This window comes from Channa argus, chromosome 21, assembly GCF_033026475.1.
Source record: "Channa argus isolate prfri chromosome 21, Channa argus male v1.0, whole genome shotgun sequence".
NCBI lineage: Eukaryota > Metazoa > Chordata > Actinopteri > Anabantiformes > Channidae > Channa > Channa argus.
This window is the reverse complement of record NC_090217.1, coordinates 294,850-314,503: the sequence shown is the minus strand read 5'-3', so window position 1 is coordinate 314,503 and position 19,654 is coordinate 294,850. Positions and strand designations below refer to the sequence as shown.

The window sequence follows — 19,654 nt, the reverse complement described above, 5'->3', positions numbered from 1 at the left end:
TCTTTCTCCTGTAGTTGTCTTTCTTCTTCTCTGTCTCTCTCTCTCTCTCTCTGTCCCTTTCTGCAGGTGTCCCTGGTTTTGGAGCTGTGTGTTTTCCAGTGTGCAGCTACTGGACCAACCAACCTGCTCGATGTTTTGTTGTTGGTTTTTGTTGCTCTTTTTTTTCTCTCTCCACTTTCTTACTCACCAATCAAGGCAGATGGCCGCCCACTTTGAGCCTGGTTCTGCAGAGTTTTTCCTCTCCACTGTTGTCTAGGGCTTGTTCAAAGTGGGAATTGTGGGGTTTTCTCTACATATCTGTATAGTCTTGACTTTATTGTGTAAAGTGCCCTGAGATGACTTTCTTTTGAATTGGTGCTATATAAATAAAGTTGAATTGAATTGTAGATGTCTTCAAACTTTACAGCTGCTGCAGTTAAGTCTTCTTAGGCCATCTGCTGGTGAGCATGTCACTGTACACTGTACAGCCAGGAAATGACTAATGGTGGTGAGTCAGTGTGTCCTACTCCTCTGCCTCCTGCATCAGTTCATGGTGCATTTAAGGCCTAGAAGAATAAAATAAGGTTTTGTGGGGTGGGGGGGGGGGAAACAGACTAGATTCAATTCTGAAAACCATTGTCAGTGAACAGAATTTGTGCGGAGAGATATTCTTTTTTTTTTTTTTTATTCTTTTATTCATATTCTTTTGAATATGTGAGCAACAGCCCACTGCAACTCAACTTTGGTGTCACAGACATGAGAAACTTTGAGTTTAAAGTTTCTGAAAGCTCATCAGAGTCAGTTCATTAGACTCAAACCTTGAGTTAAGTGTATGTTTGTTTTCTATAAAAAGCCCTCCTCAATAGAGCTCAGAAACTGTTAGACATATTAATGTGATATGGTATAATTACCTTAAAAATCAATAGTAGTGAAGGGAAAGATATATTTTATTCAGCTTCATTCTTTCATTATTCAGTAGACTTGGATTTTTATATGGACTATAGTGCTTGTATCACAGACCCAATTATTTAACTTTAATCTGTTGATTAAATTATTAAATAAGATTAAATTAAATTATTCATACAGACATGGACAAAATACTTTATACCCTTACACAATAAAAGAAGCCCTGAATTTTCTCCAAAATGACTTGAAACTGACAAAAGCAATGAAGCAGGGAAAAAGTTAGGAAAAAAATCTGACTTTTCTGTTGTTGTTGGAATATTATAAATAATACAGCAATTTAAAGTGACTAACATTTGTTAGCAAAGATAACAAATAAATGACAAGTAGTGATATTTTAAATGGTTTCCTTTGCCATCAGACAAGTCTTCAAACTTAGAATCTGTTATTTATGTTTCTTCACACACATCTTGTACCTGGCTGTAAAGTTTAGACCTGTGACTGTACATTAAAATCAGTCTGACCCACTAATGATGGCACAGTTTACAGAGAGTAACATTTTCCATTTTTTAAAATCCAGCTGTACGACATTTTAATTATTGCTTAAATGTTTAGTTCTAGTACATTTAAAAACAGTGGAGAAATTTTCTTCTGAGCTGTGTGATGGATTTAAAAAAGGTTCACAGAGTGAGTTACTGTGATAACTGACTAAGATTTGGAGTTATATCTGTTTCTGAAACAGCAAACCCAGAGTTTCCCTCAGCTCAGGGTGAAGCAACCATGAGTTTTTACTAAACCCACTTTGGAAACACCACATAATCTCTAGACCCCTTCAAACCAGGAGCAAGGTCATTTCAGTTCTATTCAGTTGCAAAATGGGAAAACAAACAAACAAACAAGGACTCATTTCAATAATTTCTTTGATAAGAGTTCAAAGATTCTAGGTTTGTGATCTGATGTGATTGTCCGCATCTTCCTGTGTAGACTATCAGTTTAGCCAGATGTTTTTGGTGATGATTTATCATGTTGAGCTTTTCTCAGGTTTAGTCAATATTAAATTAATTCATAAAGTATCAACCATTGGTGACACACAGGCACCAGTTTGCAGGATTCCTGTGACTTTACCTATGACTTGCGCTGAATATAAAGTTTATTCGGTTTATTCAGACAGGTCAGTTTAGCACCTGGACTCTGGACTACTGAGACATATTATAATACATGCAGAATGTGGTTTGACAATGTCATGCTGACATAAGGCCTTCCCTGAAAAAGACATGCTCTGGATGGTAACTGGATGTGTTGCTCCAAAACCTGTATAAATGGTTCAGCATTTATCAGCAGGTCAGTGCACATGCTATGATGGTGCCATTCATAATTCATATTTAAGTTCTTAAGTTGCAAACCCTTTTTGCCTCTGTCTTTCTGCATTTTACAGCATCTTTGAATTCTTCATAGCTGCTCGTTGACTTCTCTTTTTATTCTCTGAGTCTTTCATCACCAGCACGTAGCCAATAGGAAACCTTCTGATCCAGGTTTCTACTGTAGATGTTCGTGGTCTAGTGAAAAACCACAAGAGCGCGCATGTAATAACCACATAGCCTGATCCAGGATTCCAATATCCAGTAAGAACCCCCCCCACCCTCCGGTTGCCTACATTCCCGTGGACCTTGAATACAGCACGAGATGACTTACGGTAAACAAAGCAGGTTTTTGCATACGAAGCAGGAAGTTTAACATCCGTCAGAGATAGCGTCGCTTTCGTTTTTAAGGCAGTTGAAAAAGCTGTGGAGATGCTTTCTAGTGAGTAGAAGATAGAAACTTTTGTAAGTTTGTGACTGACAGTGGGACAGTGTTTTATGGGATAATGAGCTTTTTCCGAGCCGTTGTGCTGTTGCTGTGTGTGGCCCTGTCGTCCGCGGTCAGGGTCCTAACATGGCCTCCTGTCAACTGCTCCCGACAGGTAAGAAGCACCTAGCACGGCTCACCTCAGCTTTATTTCATTACTAGAGAAACACAGCAGAAAGCCTCTTATACAGGCGTTAGCAGCATTTAACACAAGATAAAGGTTCAAATACCGTCGGTATAAAACAAACATCACAAACTGTAGACCAACAACGTCTCTTCCACCAACATATGGTTTATGTATTGTCAGAAAATTCTCCGCAATTGAAAAATAAGACATCAAAATATAACAATTGATGATAACAACCCTACTTTTTTGTGTGTATTCACATCTTGGATATAAACACTTGTAGATTATCATTGGCCAGTAACGTTAGTTAAGTTGTTATTGTTGAGTTAACATTTAGTTTTTATATATTCCAAACACTTAAGTATTTGTATGGTGTTCTATTCTATGAAGGACTTTGTATAAACGGTGAACAGTTTGTAGTAACGCTGATAACATTACAATCGACTTCTGTTATTTCCTTGTTTGTCCAGGGTTTGAGGTGTACTGTCCGTACAAGTAAGTGAATCGTTCTTTTCCTCATTCCTATTGGTACTTTATTATTTCCTGGTTCCTCAGAGTTTATTTTTTAGCACACATTGAAGAAAAGCTTTTACATATTCAGTGTCCTGTGTATTCACATTTTGCATCTGTTAAAAAGTTGTAATAATATACAAAGTAGTTCGATACCTGTAACCATTTGGGACATGATCTTTTTTTTAAATGCTACACAATGCGACTATAAATCCCTTCTACAGGAAACATTGGACATTGTATAAATCATAAATAATAAGAATTTAATAAGCAAATTATTTGAAACCTTTTTTTAATTGTAATTATTGCAAAAACATTTTATTTTTAATATTTGCTCATTTCAAATTTCATGCCAACAACAGGTTTAAAAAAGTTGGGACAGGGGCAACATATCTCTAGAAAAGTTGTATAATGCTGATAAAACAATACCTAGTGCAACATCTCAAAACTAATAAGGTTTATTGGCAGGTCCGTATCGTGATTGGGAATATTAAAAGCATCTCAGAAAAGTCTCACATAAGTAAGGATGGGAAAATAAGTGTTTTCAGTGCCTTGAGAATAATGTTTGTCAATGTAAAGTTGCAAAGAATTTGGGGATTTTTTGTATCCACAGATCATAATATTATTAAAACATTCAGAGAATCCAGAGGAATGTCTATCCACAGAGAACAAGGTCCCATACTGAATACTGACAATGATTTTCAGGCACACGGCATCACTAAGTAAAATTTTAAAACAGACAAGATTCACTTCTGAAAACCATTGTCAATGAACAGAGTTTGCGTCTAAAACACAAATGTCAAAATTCTACCATGCAAAGAAACATTCAACAGCCATATAAACAAGAACCAAAAACACCATCATCTTCTCCGAGCCTGAGCTCATTTAAATTTAACTAAGGTGAAGTGGATAACTGTTCTGTAGTGTGATTCGTCAAAATCTGAAAGTATATTTGAAAATCATGTCTGCTGTGTTCAGAGTGCACTTCAAAAGTCAGCATCTGTGATGCTGTGGGCAAAATAATGTACACAGCATGGGTAATTCACACATCTACAGTATGAAGGCTCCATTAATGCTGAACCATTTATACAGGTTTTGGAGCAACATATGTTGCCATCCAGAGCATGTATTTTTCAGGGAAGGCCTTTCTTTTTTCAGCCTCACAGTGTCAAAACACATTCTGCATGTATTATAATATGGCTCAGTAGTAGTCCAGGTCCAGGTGCTAAACGGACCTGTCTGCAAACATGGAGTATTATTAAGTGCAAAATGAGATGAAGGGGGCTATGAATTCAGCTGCTGAAATACTATACCAAGTAAGAATGGGGAAAAAATGTGTTTTTAAGACTAAAACTGGATTCCTCAGCTCCCAAACATAGACTGATGTTAAATGAAGAGGTTATATTACACAGTGCTAAACTTGTCACATGTTGAAACATCTTAGGTTCAACATTTGATTTTGGTCTTTGTACTTTTTACAGTAAAAAAACTGATTTCAAATGATCATTTTCTTTTTTTAAATAATGTACACGGTGTCACAACTATTCGGGGACAGTGTGTGTTTTCAAAGTAGAGTGTGAAGGGCAAACATTTAAATAGGTCACCTAAACTGTATTGAAATTAAATATACATCCTATAAATCTTTGCTGTGAATACATGAATGATAGTATGTGCTTGGAAAGCTCAGTGTTAGGTTCCCCAGCCTGTCTGATGTTCAGGGTTTGTGTGGATGAGCAGGTAACTGTATGGACAGAGGATGGCTGAATTCTCATAGCTTCACTCCCAGTGGTCCAGAGAAGCTCCACGTGTCTGTGGACACCAGGCAGGATGAGACAGGACAACTGCAGCCTGTGCTGCTCACTAACTGGACATTAAAGGATGACGGTGAGTGTGAGGACATGATCATAATTATGACATCAATGTACTGTACATTTAATGTATATCTGCAGATTATTCATCTGTTTTTGAAGACCAACATTTCTCAATTTTCCAAACATAAAGTGTCATGAATAACCTGAAGAATCTGTGAATTTGCCTTTGATGGAATTTTATGATTCTTATTCCTCAGACAATAATATTGAAAGACAAAAGAATAAATTTGGGTTGGGTGCAGCTCAGTTGGTAGAGCAGTCATCCACAAACCACAGGGTCAGTGGACTCTCACTCCTCCTAGGTACAAGTCAAAGCATCCCTGGGAAGGACACTGAATCCCCAAGTTGCCATTAGTGTCTGCTGCTTAGTTCTAAGTCACTTTGGATAAAAGCATCTGCTAGATGACTAATTGTAATTGTACATTTAAAAACTTGGAAACTCCAGATGATCACTTCCAATCTTCAGTTCCAGCATTTAACAACCTGCCTTCTTTTTCATACCTTTGACAGTCATTTCTATCAGTAATAAAGAAACTGTATTTAGTGTTCAAAACCATTCTTTACATACTGGGTAGTGCTCTATATTTAGCATCTGCCATTCATTTCAGTGTGTGGAGTTTCAATTATTTTTACCAAATGATTTAGGCGAGACAATTAAGGAAAATGTTTAAAATAAATTAAAAAAAACTTTCTGTGAGCTCACTCTAACTTTTACCTCAAGATAAAGTGGTTGTCCTTTAAACATACATGGTAAAGGGGTGAATGTGGTGCAGGAAGGTAGAGTGTTTGTCCACCAATCTTGCAGTTGTAACAATCACACTCACACTCACACTCATACACCAATGGGGGAGCTGCAATGCAGCTGGCCAACCTGGAGCAACTAAGTTGGAGTTCAATGTCTTGCTCAAGGACACTTCGACATGTGACTGGAGGAGCCGGGGATTGAACCAACATCTGTGGGATCGGTGGACAATCACTCTACCTTCACGCGACACAGTCGCCCCATAATAAGAAGCAGTGTAAAGCGCTTTGAGTACCAATAGGTAGAAAAGTGCTATATAAGCAGACCTTAAAGACAGAAACTGACCTCTGCTGTTTGTCTCCTCAGGCAGTATTGCTTACCTGAAGGCCACTGAGCTTCATGTCCTAGTGATACCCACCAATCACAACCTGTGTGTTCGCTACACTTTAAAAGACAAACTTGAACAAATGAGAAGTCCATCAGGGGAAAAGGTGGGTGGCCAAGTTCAAATTCTCAAGTTGCCTCAAATTTTAGATTTAGATTCTTGAACCATTTTAGTACATACAAAATAGAAATGTATAGTTTTTGTTTTCTTAATATGATTTGATGCACTTAAGTTTTTTTTTACATTTTTATTTGCTTTTTGTGTGGTCACACTTTGAGCGTATTTTTAATTAAATTACAATGTCTGAAAATAACTGTACACTATCCAGTCAACCAAATGATTAGTTCCACTTCTGCTGTCCCACGGTTTATTTGAAAAAAATGTTGGAGTTATTAAAATATTAAATTGGACTGAGATTAACAAATGTTATTAAATGTTGCTAATCATGATAATTTGGCTGATTCTTGCTGTCAGTAAAGCACACTGTAAAGAGTTCTCTGTCCCTGACAAACAGTATCATGTTGTGTTTTCAGTGGTCATTCTCTTCTAACATGGTGGTGTTGGACCCTGGTCAAGAATACAGAGTCTCTGTCTTCAATATTCCCAAACCAGAGCTGGGCCACAGCGGCTATGATGTCAGCAAAGATTTCACCGTTCCGGGTCAGCAAAGAAAAAAAAAAACCAGCATTACTGTTTTAGAGTGAAAGAAAGTGTACTGCTTTTGACATGTGTGTTTGCATTCACTGAAGTTTGAACTTGTTTTAAATATGTTAGATGTTCGCTACTTTCATTTACTCACTGTACTACTTTACCTGATTGCAGTTGTTTTGTTTTGCACATGCACACTTGTAAAAGCTGTTTAGCCTATGTGTATCCATGGCACAGTTAGTGTGAATTTATGTCCAGCAGTGTTAACTGTTGGGGGGGGTCTTTGAGGTGTGTTTACCCATGGTTAGTGTGAGTTACCTTCATATATAACTCACACTATATATATATATATAAAGTCATTTTAATCGTTCAAATTTTATGGAAAATGGGCACAGGTAATAAGGCAAACCTCTACTCACTTACTGTGGCAGTAGCACTGATCTGCTGGGGTGACACTTTTCAAACTCATGACTAAAATTCAAAACACAGCCTTCAACTCACATGGCACATGAAAACAAAAATTACAATTTCAAACTCTCTATTGATTCCTTGTTGTAACTGTAATGATGTTTATAAACTCAATGTTGGGTAACATTATGTGTGACTTTATTTGATTTCATTTTATTTTTTCAATTTTTCCATTTTATTTTTGGTGTCTGTGTTTCTGTTAGGCAGCGCAGTGAAAAAGTCCTTCTGTAAAGGGAGGGATAGGCTTATAAGATGATTTGTTAAACTGACATGTGTCCTCTTATGTTGAGTTATTGAATTCTGTGGTTCTGTTTTTCTCAGATTGTCAAGAACCCAAAATGCAGATGACTGAGTTTTGCATAGAGCGAGGTGAGTCAGTACATTTTTAAGTTCCGTAGGAATGAGTAAATCCTACAAACCATATCTAACCTGCTGTGTTGTACATTTTATGCAGGAAGTCTGTGGCAGCCTAACATCAGTCTGACTCAGACAACTGCCATCGGGAGGAGATCGGCTCTGTCTGTCAGCTTCAGCCCTGACAGACGGTGTGAGGAGTACATAGTTATTGTTAGCTGCTTTACAAGCCAGCAGGCAGAGCGTACATACAAGGTAAAATGACATGATGATGCACATTCACATGCAGTTAAAGAGATACTCATGCAAAGGCTCACATAGGAGATTATTTCAGTTTCCTTTTTTATGACCTTAGCCTGTTTTTTTTAATCAGTTTTTACTTAATGCAGTAAACATCTGTGAGCATAGCTTACCTGACTGCACTGATTCAGTGTCACACTGCAGGGTCAGTAGTGTTAACATTGCCCGATGTCCTTCATTTGTGCTGCTGTATAAGTATTAGTTATTAGCTAATACTTATAAAGTTGATGCACTCAATAACAAAACACAGACTGCGTTTATGTTGGACTACTCTAAGTGTGACATCAAGGAGTAATGTGTGCTTTGTGTCCTTAAAACAGAGATGGCCTTAGTGTTTGGTGTATTGCTTTCTTGAAGTTTTGAGCTGTTTCTTATACACTATATAACAATTAGCCACAGCATAATCACTACCTGGTAGTTTTTATGTTATGGTGGACAAAGTGGTGGTTACACAGCCAGTTCTAAGGCAGTGTTTGGTTTGATTACTGTCCAGAATGCTGATGTGGGAACTAGTAGTTAAGAGTCCTGTGTTCATTTTGAAACCGTTTCATACAGTTTATTTATCTAAAAACAAGCAAACAAACATTGTTCTTGTTGCCTGTTTTGCTCTGGTAAAGAAAAAAAAAACCATAGGCCCTCACTGGAGCATACTGGTCCTATACCTGCCTACCTATTTATAAAGCCAAAGTTTTACAGAAGTTTTACACAGTTACAGAAATAACCCAAAATAGTCTAGATAAACAACTTCAAATTAAAAAAAGAACAATGCAAAGTTAATCTACATTAAGCACAAATCTGGTGTACATTCAAAAGAATTATCTTTATTTCTGTCAAGTACTCTTAAATGCTAAACCTCAATAGTAAAACTGTGCACATGAAAAAACTCTCATTTCCAGGCCAATCAGACCATCTTGAATGTAACATTCAGCCTTGAAAAATGGCCCAGCTCCTGCTGCCAGTTTGATGTTGAGGTAAAGCCTGTTTTTTATAAATACAAAAGCCAATGCATTCTCCATGATCATGATCTTCACGTTCAAGTTCACATCTTCAATTCTCTACAGATAAAACCTCTTTTCAAGCAATGTGGCCAGGACTGTACCCGACGAAGAAGGACTCTGAACATTTGCCCTGGTATGTTGGCAGACACAGAATATTGATATCGTGGCCAAGTAGAGAGTGATTAAAATAATGTACTTTGTATAATTACAATGCAACAATACTAAAGTCTCACAGTATGGTCAAAAACCCTATACTGCTCTAGATGCTCCAAATGCCAATATAAAGCAATATGAAAATGTTTAATATTCACTGAACCATGCTGATTATAGAACTGTATTCTGTTTCTCACAGCAAAACTAAGTGATAAACCAAATGTTCCTGCATACATGTCCATATGTGTCGTCTTTGGAGTGATGTTGATCTGTGTGGTGACGGCAAATATTACATGTGTGATCTGCAGGAAGCCAGGTTAGTCACAAATATATTGCATTTTCAGTTCTCTCTCTATTTAGGTGTAACTGCTAATTTCAAAAATTCTTAAAACATGTAATGAGAAACAGTAACTTTGATCAGTCCCTCCAGGAAGTTGTGTGTTTCTGTTTGGCCTTGCAATTTAAAACATCATAAAAAGTTCCTAACATGCGTCACAATTTTTTTTTAATGTTTTGTTTTTAGAAAAAGTGTAAAATCAGGCATTTTAGCCCTCCAAAAGAAAAAGGTTTGCAAAATTCTGGAGGAACTGTTTGATTTGTTTTTGTTCAGGGATTAAAATGACTGTTGATTTGGTAATCTTTCAGAAAAACGTGGGGAGGAGGATTTGGAAGATAAGAATCCACTGCAGCCACAGCTTGAACATCCCAAAGTTCTCGTCATCTACTCCCAGGACCACTACCTTTACAAGGATGTAGTGCTAAAGCTCTGTGCCTTTCTCCAGGCCAAATGTGGAACTGAGGTTCTTGTAGATTTGCTAGACTCCACCTCAGTCGGTATGGTGGGTCGTGTCCGCTGGCTTGAGTGGCAACGGCAACAACTGAAAAACCCATCTGATAAAATCCTGGTGCTGTGTTCACGAGGCGTCCAAGCAAAGTGGAGAGCCTTGTGCGGTCAGGGTCAAGTGACACTGAGAGAGGATCTACTCTCGCCCACAGATGACATGCTCACCCCCTTTCTCAACCTTTTTCTGCCAGACATGCACCGGGCAGGTATGCTGGGCAAGTATATGGTGGCTTACTTTGATGATATCAGCAGTGAACAAGACGTGCCATCAGTTTTTGACATTGCAGTCAAATACAAGCTGATGAAGCATTTTGAAGAGTTGTACTTCCGCATTGTAGACATTGAAAAATACCAACCAGGTCAGGTCAATCACATCGAGGGCATAGGTGGGGAAGAATATTTCAACTGTCCGTCAGGTAGAGACTTGAAGAATGCCATTGAAGTTTTCCAGGCTTACCAGTTAGGAAATCCAGATTGGTTTGAAAAGGAGTGTGTGGACAGTGAAGAGGATGTCATGACGGAGGCCAACCTGCTCATTGATCAGATGAATATCCCTCCAGTCTTGGAGTGTGTTCCTCTAATCAAAGATGGCCCCCCTGTGTACATCCATGAGGTGGAAATAGCTGGAAATGGCAGCAGTATACATGTCCTTACTCCTGAAATGAACCCAGAACACCAGCTGTTATCAGTTGTAGGACTCACGCCAGTGATCCCTGAGGGTAAACATCAGTATCCCTCAAACTTTAATGAAATGTTACCAGATCGGTTATTTGTTCAAAGTCCCAGTCCCGAGTCTGTCTACATAGCTGATCCTGCTTTGATCAAGCCACCAACATCGGGACAGAACTGGCTGTCCATGGAGAAAGAACCCTTGGGTCATATTCCTACTGAGGATGATGAGGAGGATTCACTGCTGCCTATAAGCCAACTCTCTGTTCATTTAGATCAGAGAAACTTGGCCTTACAAAACAACCAGGATTTAAGTTCTATAGAATCAACAAGTGCAAGGATGCACAGTGAATATTTCCCCGCATCCCAAATCAGCCATTTCCAGCCCGTGGAGGTGGAGGAGGATAAGGTTCCAGAGCCAAGTGGAAAGGGTCCAAGCAGTGGATCTGATCAAGGTTACATCTCCAAAATGTCTTCCCAACCTGAACGTCCCCTGAAAGAAGATCCCCTGGTGGCTTTAGCAAGGCTGCAGGAGGAGCTGTTTCATCAGAATATCGGATTCTCCAATAAAGGCCCTGAAGAGAGTTAATTCTAACAATTCACCCTCAGCAATAAATAGTGAACTTCACTGAGTTTAAATGACATCACCTGTGTGACCACCATAAGCACCAAAATCCAGAAGAGTGCAACAAAGCTCAAGTGTGACATATTTAATGATTGTCGATGACTCTCTGAATATAATAACCCAAACATTATTAACGTATTTGATCAAGAGATGATCAATATGATTGTGTCTTCCTGGAAAAAGGATAATGGCAGTAGTGTAGACTCATCCATGTTACTTTTTAAACAGGTTTTAAATATGTGTGATATTCAGATAATGTGGTTTTGTGAATGGAGAATTGTAAACCTACTTATAAATAGATGCTGGACATGGATATATTATTTGCACTGTTTTCCTTGGATCACCTGATGATCTCTACTAGTATACTTCTGTTTAGTGGTGATGAGAGAAACTGGAACTGAACAAACCTCATTCACATTCTACAGGCAAAGCAGCATCTATGGTAAATGGTCTGCACTTATATAGCGCTTTTCTACCTATTGGTACTCAAAGCACACACACACACTCACACACTGATTGGAGCTGCTATGTAGCTGGGACTCACTGGGAGCAAATAAGTATGAGTTTAGTGTCTTGCTCAAGGTCCAGTTCCCCTGGAGTCATATGTAAAGAATTCTGAGCTCATATCACGTAGAGGGACCCCAGATTAGGGGGCCTACATCTTTTTGGTCACAAGTGGTTTAATATGGCCCTGGGCGACCATATGGAGATAAATGAGGGTGGTTAGCTAATCTGCATGACTGCTGAACATGGTTCCATAATGTTGAATATAGAAAGAAGCCCTCAACTTTTCTGGTATGTGGGCCTAATGTTAATAAAACCTAAGGTTTTAATCTGTTGATGTTTGCATTGAATCAAATGTTTTGAGGTTGTGTCTTATGACATTTACATTTTTATTGATTTTGTGTCCATAGAAGAGAGTGGTTAGTGTAATAGAAAATTGCAGCCATGATGATTTTTGTGCTAATTTGCTGCATATTAAAAATGTTTTCCTGTGAAAGATGTACACTGTGAACCTTAGAAGACCTTTAGGCTGTTGAGTGAAGCATCAGCAACACCCCTGTGTGCAGAAGATAAGGTTGAAGTTTGTCTTTTCACTGCTCTCACTTAAATTGTTGTTAAATCTATATCTAGAAAAAGGGTGTTAAATGTCTATCACATTTAGCTATGCAAGATGACTAAAGTGAATTAAAGTTCAACCAATGGCATAAAGGTTGAGGCATAGTAAACATGTATGATATAAATAGAGGTTTTTGTTACACATTGACTTGAGCTTACAAGCATATGAGCTTTTAAGCCTTAAAGCCAACCATTGCTTTTCTCCGTGCTCTGTATTGCTCCTTTCTTGCAAGAAATAAAAGGCACAAATACATTTGGATCGATCCAGCTTCTTTATTGATTTCATCCAAGATGTCCGTGGCCCGAGGTTGTTAGATTTGCCATAACATTAGTGCTGCCACTTCACAGCTTGAAGGTTATGGGTTCATAGCTTGGTGACCAGGGATAGGCTCCAGCCTTCCCACGACCCAAAATAGGATAAGCGATGACAGATAATGGATGGATGGATAAATGTTCATGGAAGGGTGGTGTTTTCTTTGAACAATGATGATCTCTGTTAGATACTGAAGCTAACAGAACCAGTTGTTGTTTCACACTAATTTTCCTCTTTTAAAAGAATCCATAGTAAATAAATGTGAAGACTTTATACAACTTATTCATCAAATTTATTTCTGCTTTCAACCACATAATACATCTACATTACATAGATTGGATTATATAGATATACATCACACAACTTTACAGTAGATGCTGTCATATCTGTAAACAAATGTTCTTTCCCTGTAAACAAGTTTGAAGGAAAAAGAAAGCCCATACATAAGATATGACAATGATATGCACATTGTGTTTTTCTCAGCCTTAATAGGAAAAACACTAGAATCTGAACCATGACTGGCTCCACTGAAAAGTCATACCCATGAAAGCCTTTGGTAGTTTCAGTGAAGTTATGCACTGTGCTTATTCATGCAGGGTCCAGGCATATTATCTCAGTGCAAAGTTCAATTTATAGAAATGGCTCTGTTTGTGATGAACTGTGTGGTAAGGCCTATGTGCAAATAGAGACGATTTTTAGAGAGCCTTTTCAATACTGTAAAATACATACACAAATGTTTAGTAGGTTACTGACACAAGGAAATTATACAAAATAGTATAAAATATAACATTTAAAATACTTTGGCAACATATAGTTTGCAACAGACAAAAGCCACTCTCATTGCAGTGTGACAAATAAAACTACTGAATCCGTCAAGAACCTCCACAGAGGTGAAACTGAAGGGTCAAGTTCAAAGCAGCAGGCTAATGAAGAAGCACTGTGAAAGATTCTATTTCATTTCTGATACACGTCTTCACTTCAATTTTCAACCACATCTCATGCTCTCCATCATCAGACCAGGTTACCCTAGATTACTTAGAAATTGGTGATAAGACTTTAATTTAGCTTTGAATCTAATATACTTTGCATCAATTCTGGCCAAATGCTAGAAAACTGCCTGTTTTAAGATGGATTTTCTCCAGGAAGTCAAATTTTAGAACAGCATGTAAATAAACTAAAAGTATTTCACATCAGAAATTAATAATTAATGTTACCGATGTTTACCGATTTTTTGTTCAGGCTACATGACCATTTACAACTACATTAGCAAAAGGTCTTTCAGACAGCTGATTAATCCAGCCTTACGATGGTCAGCCACAAATGTAATGGGCTCTTTGTCTAGTCAAGTTCTTGATATAAAACTGGACAGAGTCATTTGAAAAATCAAACAGTACTGAAAAGGTAATTGTATATTCCAGCATTAAGGTATTTTTTGACTGGAACTACAGGACCAAAAATACACAAAAGTATGTGGACAAAACACTTACTATTGGCCACATAGTTTACAGCACATTTTTTAAGTCCATGTGCAGTTAAAAATGTATTTCTAAATAAGCTACACCTACCTTTGACATAAATAAGACAAGATGTGAAGTATCTTGTTTTATTTTCAATTCAAAAGAATAAGAAACTGTTGGAAAACACTACCAATACACTGTCGAAGTGTCAAACTTTTTTCTCACCAGTCCTGTCAGTCAACCCACACACCTCAAAAGGCACAAGTCATCTTAACCTCTGTCCTGCATATACTGATCTGTTAGAGAGAAGCAAAGCTGAGATTGCAAAGAAACCCTCAGTGTGGTAAAGTGACACCCATAAGTCATAAATAATAGGCACTAAAATGATTTCAGACCCAAACTGCACAATGTTACTGTACATGATCTGTAGTCATATATTCTTTGACCAACCAACATTAATATAAGCTTATTGGAGGGCTCGTCATAGAGGACATTATCATGCCACAACATATCTACTGTTCAAACAAAGCTGTTCCACACTTTATTGTAACTCAGAGGGTGTTTGTATTCGCCTCTGTTCTTCCCAGTAGCACCAGGAAATAGATTGTCTAAAAAAGAGGGATTTTCAGGACAGACTAGTAGGACAGATGTCTCTTTTTCATTCATCACGTGTTTATTTGTGGATCATAAAGTACAAGTTGTGTCAGATTGTTTGACAGCCCTACCCACTGTACGACGCAGAAGGTAGTGGCACCTCTGTTGGACCCTGTTAACAAGGCTAAAGCACAAAGTCTGGAAGCAGCTAGCTGCTGTTAGCCTAGGTCAAAAGGCCTATGAGCCACAGAGTCATTCATTCCATCGTTAACACTGATGATTCTAACATTATGGAAATGTCATGATAATGATGCTGACTTTGTATCTCATAAAGAACTTGGCTTTGTAAGAGATGGTCATACTGAAAATATTTTTCATCTTCTCTTCTCTTTCCATTAAGTAATAAATATTTACTCTCCCAGAGCTGATTCACACGTGTGTTAAACCTGAAACACTTTTTCAGTCTGTTGAGCTTGAGCACATAAGTGAATGTGAATCTTTGAGTTTGACTAAAATGCATTAAGTTTCACTACAATAAAAGCTTTAAAAATGACAAAGTCAACAGGAGGCAGGGATGGTTAAGGTTTCACATTTTTGGAGTCCAAACCGGGAAAGCAGTAATAAAAGTAACAGAACCAGTGAACCCGAAAGAAATTCCTGCTGACCAGCTGTCCTATTAATAAGGGCTGTAGAAAATTGATTTTCTGTCATGGCACTGTTGGATTTTTATGCATGTTATTACCCTAAACACAGATACGCACTACTGTTAGTACCACACACAGCCTGAACAACTGGCACAGACCAGACAGGCAAGACTGTCATCAACACAAAGCACTAATGTACAGAAGTGGTCCAGATTCTTCGACACTACTCACAGTTCAGCTGATGTTTCTCCACCCTCTAAAAGTCACAGACTTAACACACACAGCACTGCAGTTTGTTGTAGGCTGTTGTGGTATCGGTTTGACTGTAGCACCTGTTGACTGACCTGTTAAAAAAGAGAGCATTGTAAGGCTGATGCAGATGATGTGTTCCAGGCATGTCCAAAAATTGGAAAATCCAGTCCTCTATGATCTAAACTGTCTTCTGCTTCAAGGTCAGAAATATGAGTAACAACCTCAGAAAAGTTGGTCAGATCCAAGGTTTCAGAGATGCACTAATCTGACATCACAAGAAGTTAAGTCCACCACAGCTGCATTAAGATTGTTAGTTGGACAAGCAGGGGCCTACCTCTGGTCGGCAGACCCTCAGGGGCCGCAAGAGGCCTGAGGTCATATACAGTATGTGGCAATTACTTAGTGGTTAATTAATTCATAATAAGTTGTTTGGTAAGAAACAACTCTAGGGCAGCTCCTGAATTTGTGCCCAGTCATTTCCTATATAAAATCAATATCCAGCTGCAACTACCTGCTAAACAGCTTAATTCTACCATGTGCCTCTGTGTTAGATGGGCCCTGCAGCTGGTCAAGTTCTTGATGGTGCCGTAGTTAGTCAGAGCACAGATTCTGACTCAAAAGAAATCACATTTAAGTTAATAATGTAATATTGTGACAATGTAACACTTGTCGTTTTTCTATATTGCTTCATAGTTGCGTTTTACATCATATAGATAAATTGTTTGCTCAGTTTATAAACTTACAAATCTCAGTTCTAGCAGAATCCGACCACACACAGGTTTTTGGTGGAATGTGTCAAATCTTAGTACATTTTCTCAAAAACTTCTGCCTTGTTCCCACTGAGGCCCAACACCTTTACTGCTCTGTAGAGACACAGTCATACATTTGTTGTTACGGATCAGTTCAGCATCAGTATCTAGTTTACCTAATACGAATATTTACTCAGAGAGACATACACTTAGTTTGTCTCTTCTTACTTTCTCCTTGACCATTTTTGTTACTTTTGATAAACATTGTAATGTCAGGTTTAGGGTTAAGTTGGAAACAACAAAGACGGTCAAGAAGTGTATGGATGCGTGCATTAAATATGTTGATGAAAATTAGTTTGTTTAACTCTTTTTGACATTTCATAATGAATACATTCATGATTAATCCCCTTATAACCAAACTAAATTGGGGTTCAACTGTGGCCCACACCGTTAATCCAGATTTGCCTCTGTATGAACTCTGCAGTCTTAGATGTTGGCTTTAAGGAGACTGGATATGGATATTTAGTTTGATTGACTCTGCGGTTTAAGTTGAATTTGCCCCCTGCTCTAGTGGGAGAGTATCAAAGTTAGAGGACTGGCTTGGACCTCAGACCTAACAGGGATTTTCCAGTTTCCAGCTGTGTCTGAAACGCACCAGACTTGTTCACCTTCCACAGACGAACTGAGCCCGGGCTCTAGGACTGGGTGACTGCCAGGGTGTTGACGTATCCATGCGGACACATGTCGTTTTCTGACACGCAGTGGGAGAACTGGGCCGGGTTGCTGCCGCCGGCCAGCTTCCGCACTCCCCGCACCGCCACGCAATGCTCCACCAGCTCCAAAAGCTTACACACCAAGAAGAAGATGTTTTTGAACATAAACACCGACACCGGCATCTTGTAGACGTACACCTGGAAACACCTGACCATGAGCAGAGGGGCGTTGACCAACAGGCCCGTGGAGAAGCGGGCCCACAGCCACCGCAGACGCAGCTCCGACGCCGTCAGCTCGTAGAGCCAGATCACCGGCACGGCCAGGGCCAAGAAATACACCGAGATGACGGTGTACTTTAGGTAGACGGTGGGGATCTCGTTCCGTAGCAGCATTTCCACCAGCGTGAAACTGTCCAGCAGGTCCAGGCAGGTCGTCATGAAGCAGCTCTGGGAGTGGTGCCGCGTCGCCCCGTTCAGATCTTCAGTGATGGAGTTGAGAAGGCAGAAAAGCAGCGGCGCGGAAAGCAGCATGATGATTTTGAAGCCGGTCACACCGCACGGGACCTTGAGCGCGATCAGGTCCAGGATGGAGGTCTCCAGGACCAGCACCAGCTTTGGGGTGCAGGCGATCACATAGATGAGCCAGGCCAGGTATGCGTAAGTGAACTCCCCGAGGTTGCAGCCGAAGATGGAGCTCTTCTGGTGGAAGCCGCAGGCCCGCTCCCGCTTGCTCCGCGCGTTCTTCATGAAGAAAATCCCCCAGCCCGAGATGACCACCAAGTCCGTGGCTATCCATGAGCACCAGTATAGGTCGGTAAAGATGATGAGGTAGAAGTCCAGGATGCCGCCCTGGAAGATGAGGAGGAGAAAGCATAGCACCTTGTACAACAGGCTCCTCTTGGATTTGTGCGCCAGCAGCGGAGCGGTCTGCATGAACTCCCCCGATGTCATGATGGAGGCGGCGTTCGCTGCTGAGGAGACCAGAGGCTGGATGCTGCCGCTCTCCTCTGGGATGATGCTGCCGCTGGTCGTCTGGGTGTCTCGCCGCGTGCTCAGCTGCCCAGCTTCCGGAGAAGATGAGACGGGGGAGTCTGTGCAGTCGCTCGCCTCGGATCGGAGATAGTCGGCCTTCGGATTGTCGTTGCCACTTTCAGAGACCATTGTATTGGTGCGGTCACCTCCCTTCCTCCTCTTTTATTTCTTCCTGATGCTCTTAAAGGTGGAGAGACGGAGAGAAGCGCAAAGAAAGGCCCGGATTGGCCGGATGGAATGGACTGCAGCTGCTCCGATCCGTGTCCAGCAGGCAGCAGTTCATCATTCTACTAAAGTATTGTTGAGGTGTGACACTAGTTAGTGGTTTATTCAGTAGGACAGCCCGGTGATTTTCTGTTTCTCTGTTACTTTAAACCTGCGCCTCTCACACAGTTGTAACTTTTTCCGGGTGTTAGGCCTGATGCACTCACACGCTGTCCATAGTGTATTTAAAGCTTCAAGACTGAGGGACTTTGGTGATTACAAATGAAATGTTAGAGGCTTCTCTTGGCAACCATTTAGATTCCAACTTTCTTGAAGGTTTGTTCTAATATGCGGTCTGTATTGCAGCTCTCACACATATACAGCAGATGATTTGTGCGAATTTTAACCAGGTTCCAGTAAAAAAGGAACAGGCCCATTATCGTCTCCCAATCCTTCACCTACCTCACAACACAGAATGCATGCATCAGCTACAGTATCATTAGCTCAGTGTCATGCCTTCATTCTGTTTCTGAAAGTATCGAGTACCTTGGAAAGATGTGCAAGCTGACAAACTTGAGTGAAAACCTTATTTCTTTTCTCCTATTCCACTGTTACATAACATTAACACCTGATGATAATGAGGGAGACAACGCATTGTGTTACTCATTAGTCAAGATTTACCTTAATTGAATGTTCATTTTAACTTAGGCACATGAGAGAACACTTGGAAAATATGGAACAAGGTTTTAACTAAAATTTAAATTATGGTGATAATTTAAAATAAACTTTAATAAGGAAAGGAACCACCATAGGTTAAGGTACCATTCAATATTGTACTATTAGTTTACCTTAGTTATTATGTGGCCAGCTACATGTTAAATATTCAGGCTGCAGAAAGTTAAACATTAAAAGACATCATTTTGAATGACAAATCTGTTGACGAAGCCACGATTCTCAGTCAACCGAATGACTCCTGCCTATGTCAAATCCAATATGTATTTCAGCATGTGGTGTCACAGAATTTAATGTCGGAATGTTTAAGAGTTTTCAGTTTGAGAAAAGGTACAGAGAAAGAACAAATAAAGGATATACAGTTATAGTAAAGTATTGAACCAGTCTCAGAAAGTTAAACAGCATAGGCACAACACAAGACAGT

The 19,654-nt window shown here is 39.5% G+C and overlaps 2 protein-coding genes across 2 annotated transcripts; one reads left to right on the top strand and one right to left on the bottom strand.

Moving 5' to 3' along the window:
* The first annotated feature begins 2,557 nt into the window (after positions 1 to 2,557).
* il17ra1a (interleukin 17 receptor A1a) lies at positions 2,558 to 12,793 on the top strand. Its single transcript, XM_067491021.1, has 11 exons — positions 2,558 to 2,842; positions 3,325 to 3,349; positions 5,102 to 5,248; positions 6,344 to 6,468; positions 6,896 to 7,022; positions 7,800 to 7,847; positions 7,933 to 8,087; positions 9,029 to 9,103; positions 9,194 to 9,263; positions 9,483 to 9,599; positions 9,929 to 12,793. Exons 1-11 carry the CDS (start codon positions 2,747 to 2,749, stop codon positions 11,383 to 11,385), a joined length of 2,442 nt encoding a protein of 813 aa, XP_067347122.1. The 5' UTR covers positions 2,558 to 2,746; the 3' UTR covers positions 11,386 to 12,793.
* Positions 12,794 to 13,114: 321 nt separating this feature from the next.
* Positions 13,115 to 19,653, bottom strand: tmem121b (transmembrane protein 121B). Its single transcript, XM_067491023.1, has 2 exons — positions 17,205 to 19,653; positions 13,115 to 15,892 (listed from the first exon to the last, which is right to left on the bottom strand). The coding sequence occupies exon 1, from the start codon at positions 18,421 to 18,423 to the stop codon at positions 17,245 to 17,247; it is 1,179 nt and encodes a 392-aa protein (XP_067347124.1). The 5' UTR covers positions 18,424 to 19,653; the 3' UTR covers positions 13,115 to 15,892; positions 17,205 to 17,244.
* Between the last annotated feature and the right edge of the window lies 1 nt (position 19,654).

Bases quoted from the DNA above. Each gene is read 5' to 3' on its own strand.
- il17ra1a (XM_067491021.1), top strand. From the start codon at position 2,747: ATGAGCTTTTTCCGAGCCGTTGTGCTGTTGCTGTGTGTGGCCCTGTCG. The intron at 3,350-5,101 runs GTAAGTGAATCG...GTGGATGAGCAG, and splicing joins GAGGTGTACTGTCCGTACAA to GTAACTGTATGGACAGAGGA. The intron at 7,848-7,932 runs GTGAGTCAGTAC...CATTTTATGCAG, and splicing joins TGAGTTTTGCATAGAGCGAG to GAAGTCTGTGGCAGCCTAAC.
- tmem121b (XM_067491023.1), bottom strand. From the start codon at position 18,423: ATGGTCTCTGAAAGTGGCAACGACAATCCGAAGGCCGACTATCTCCGA.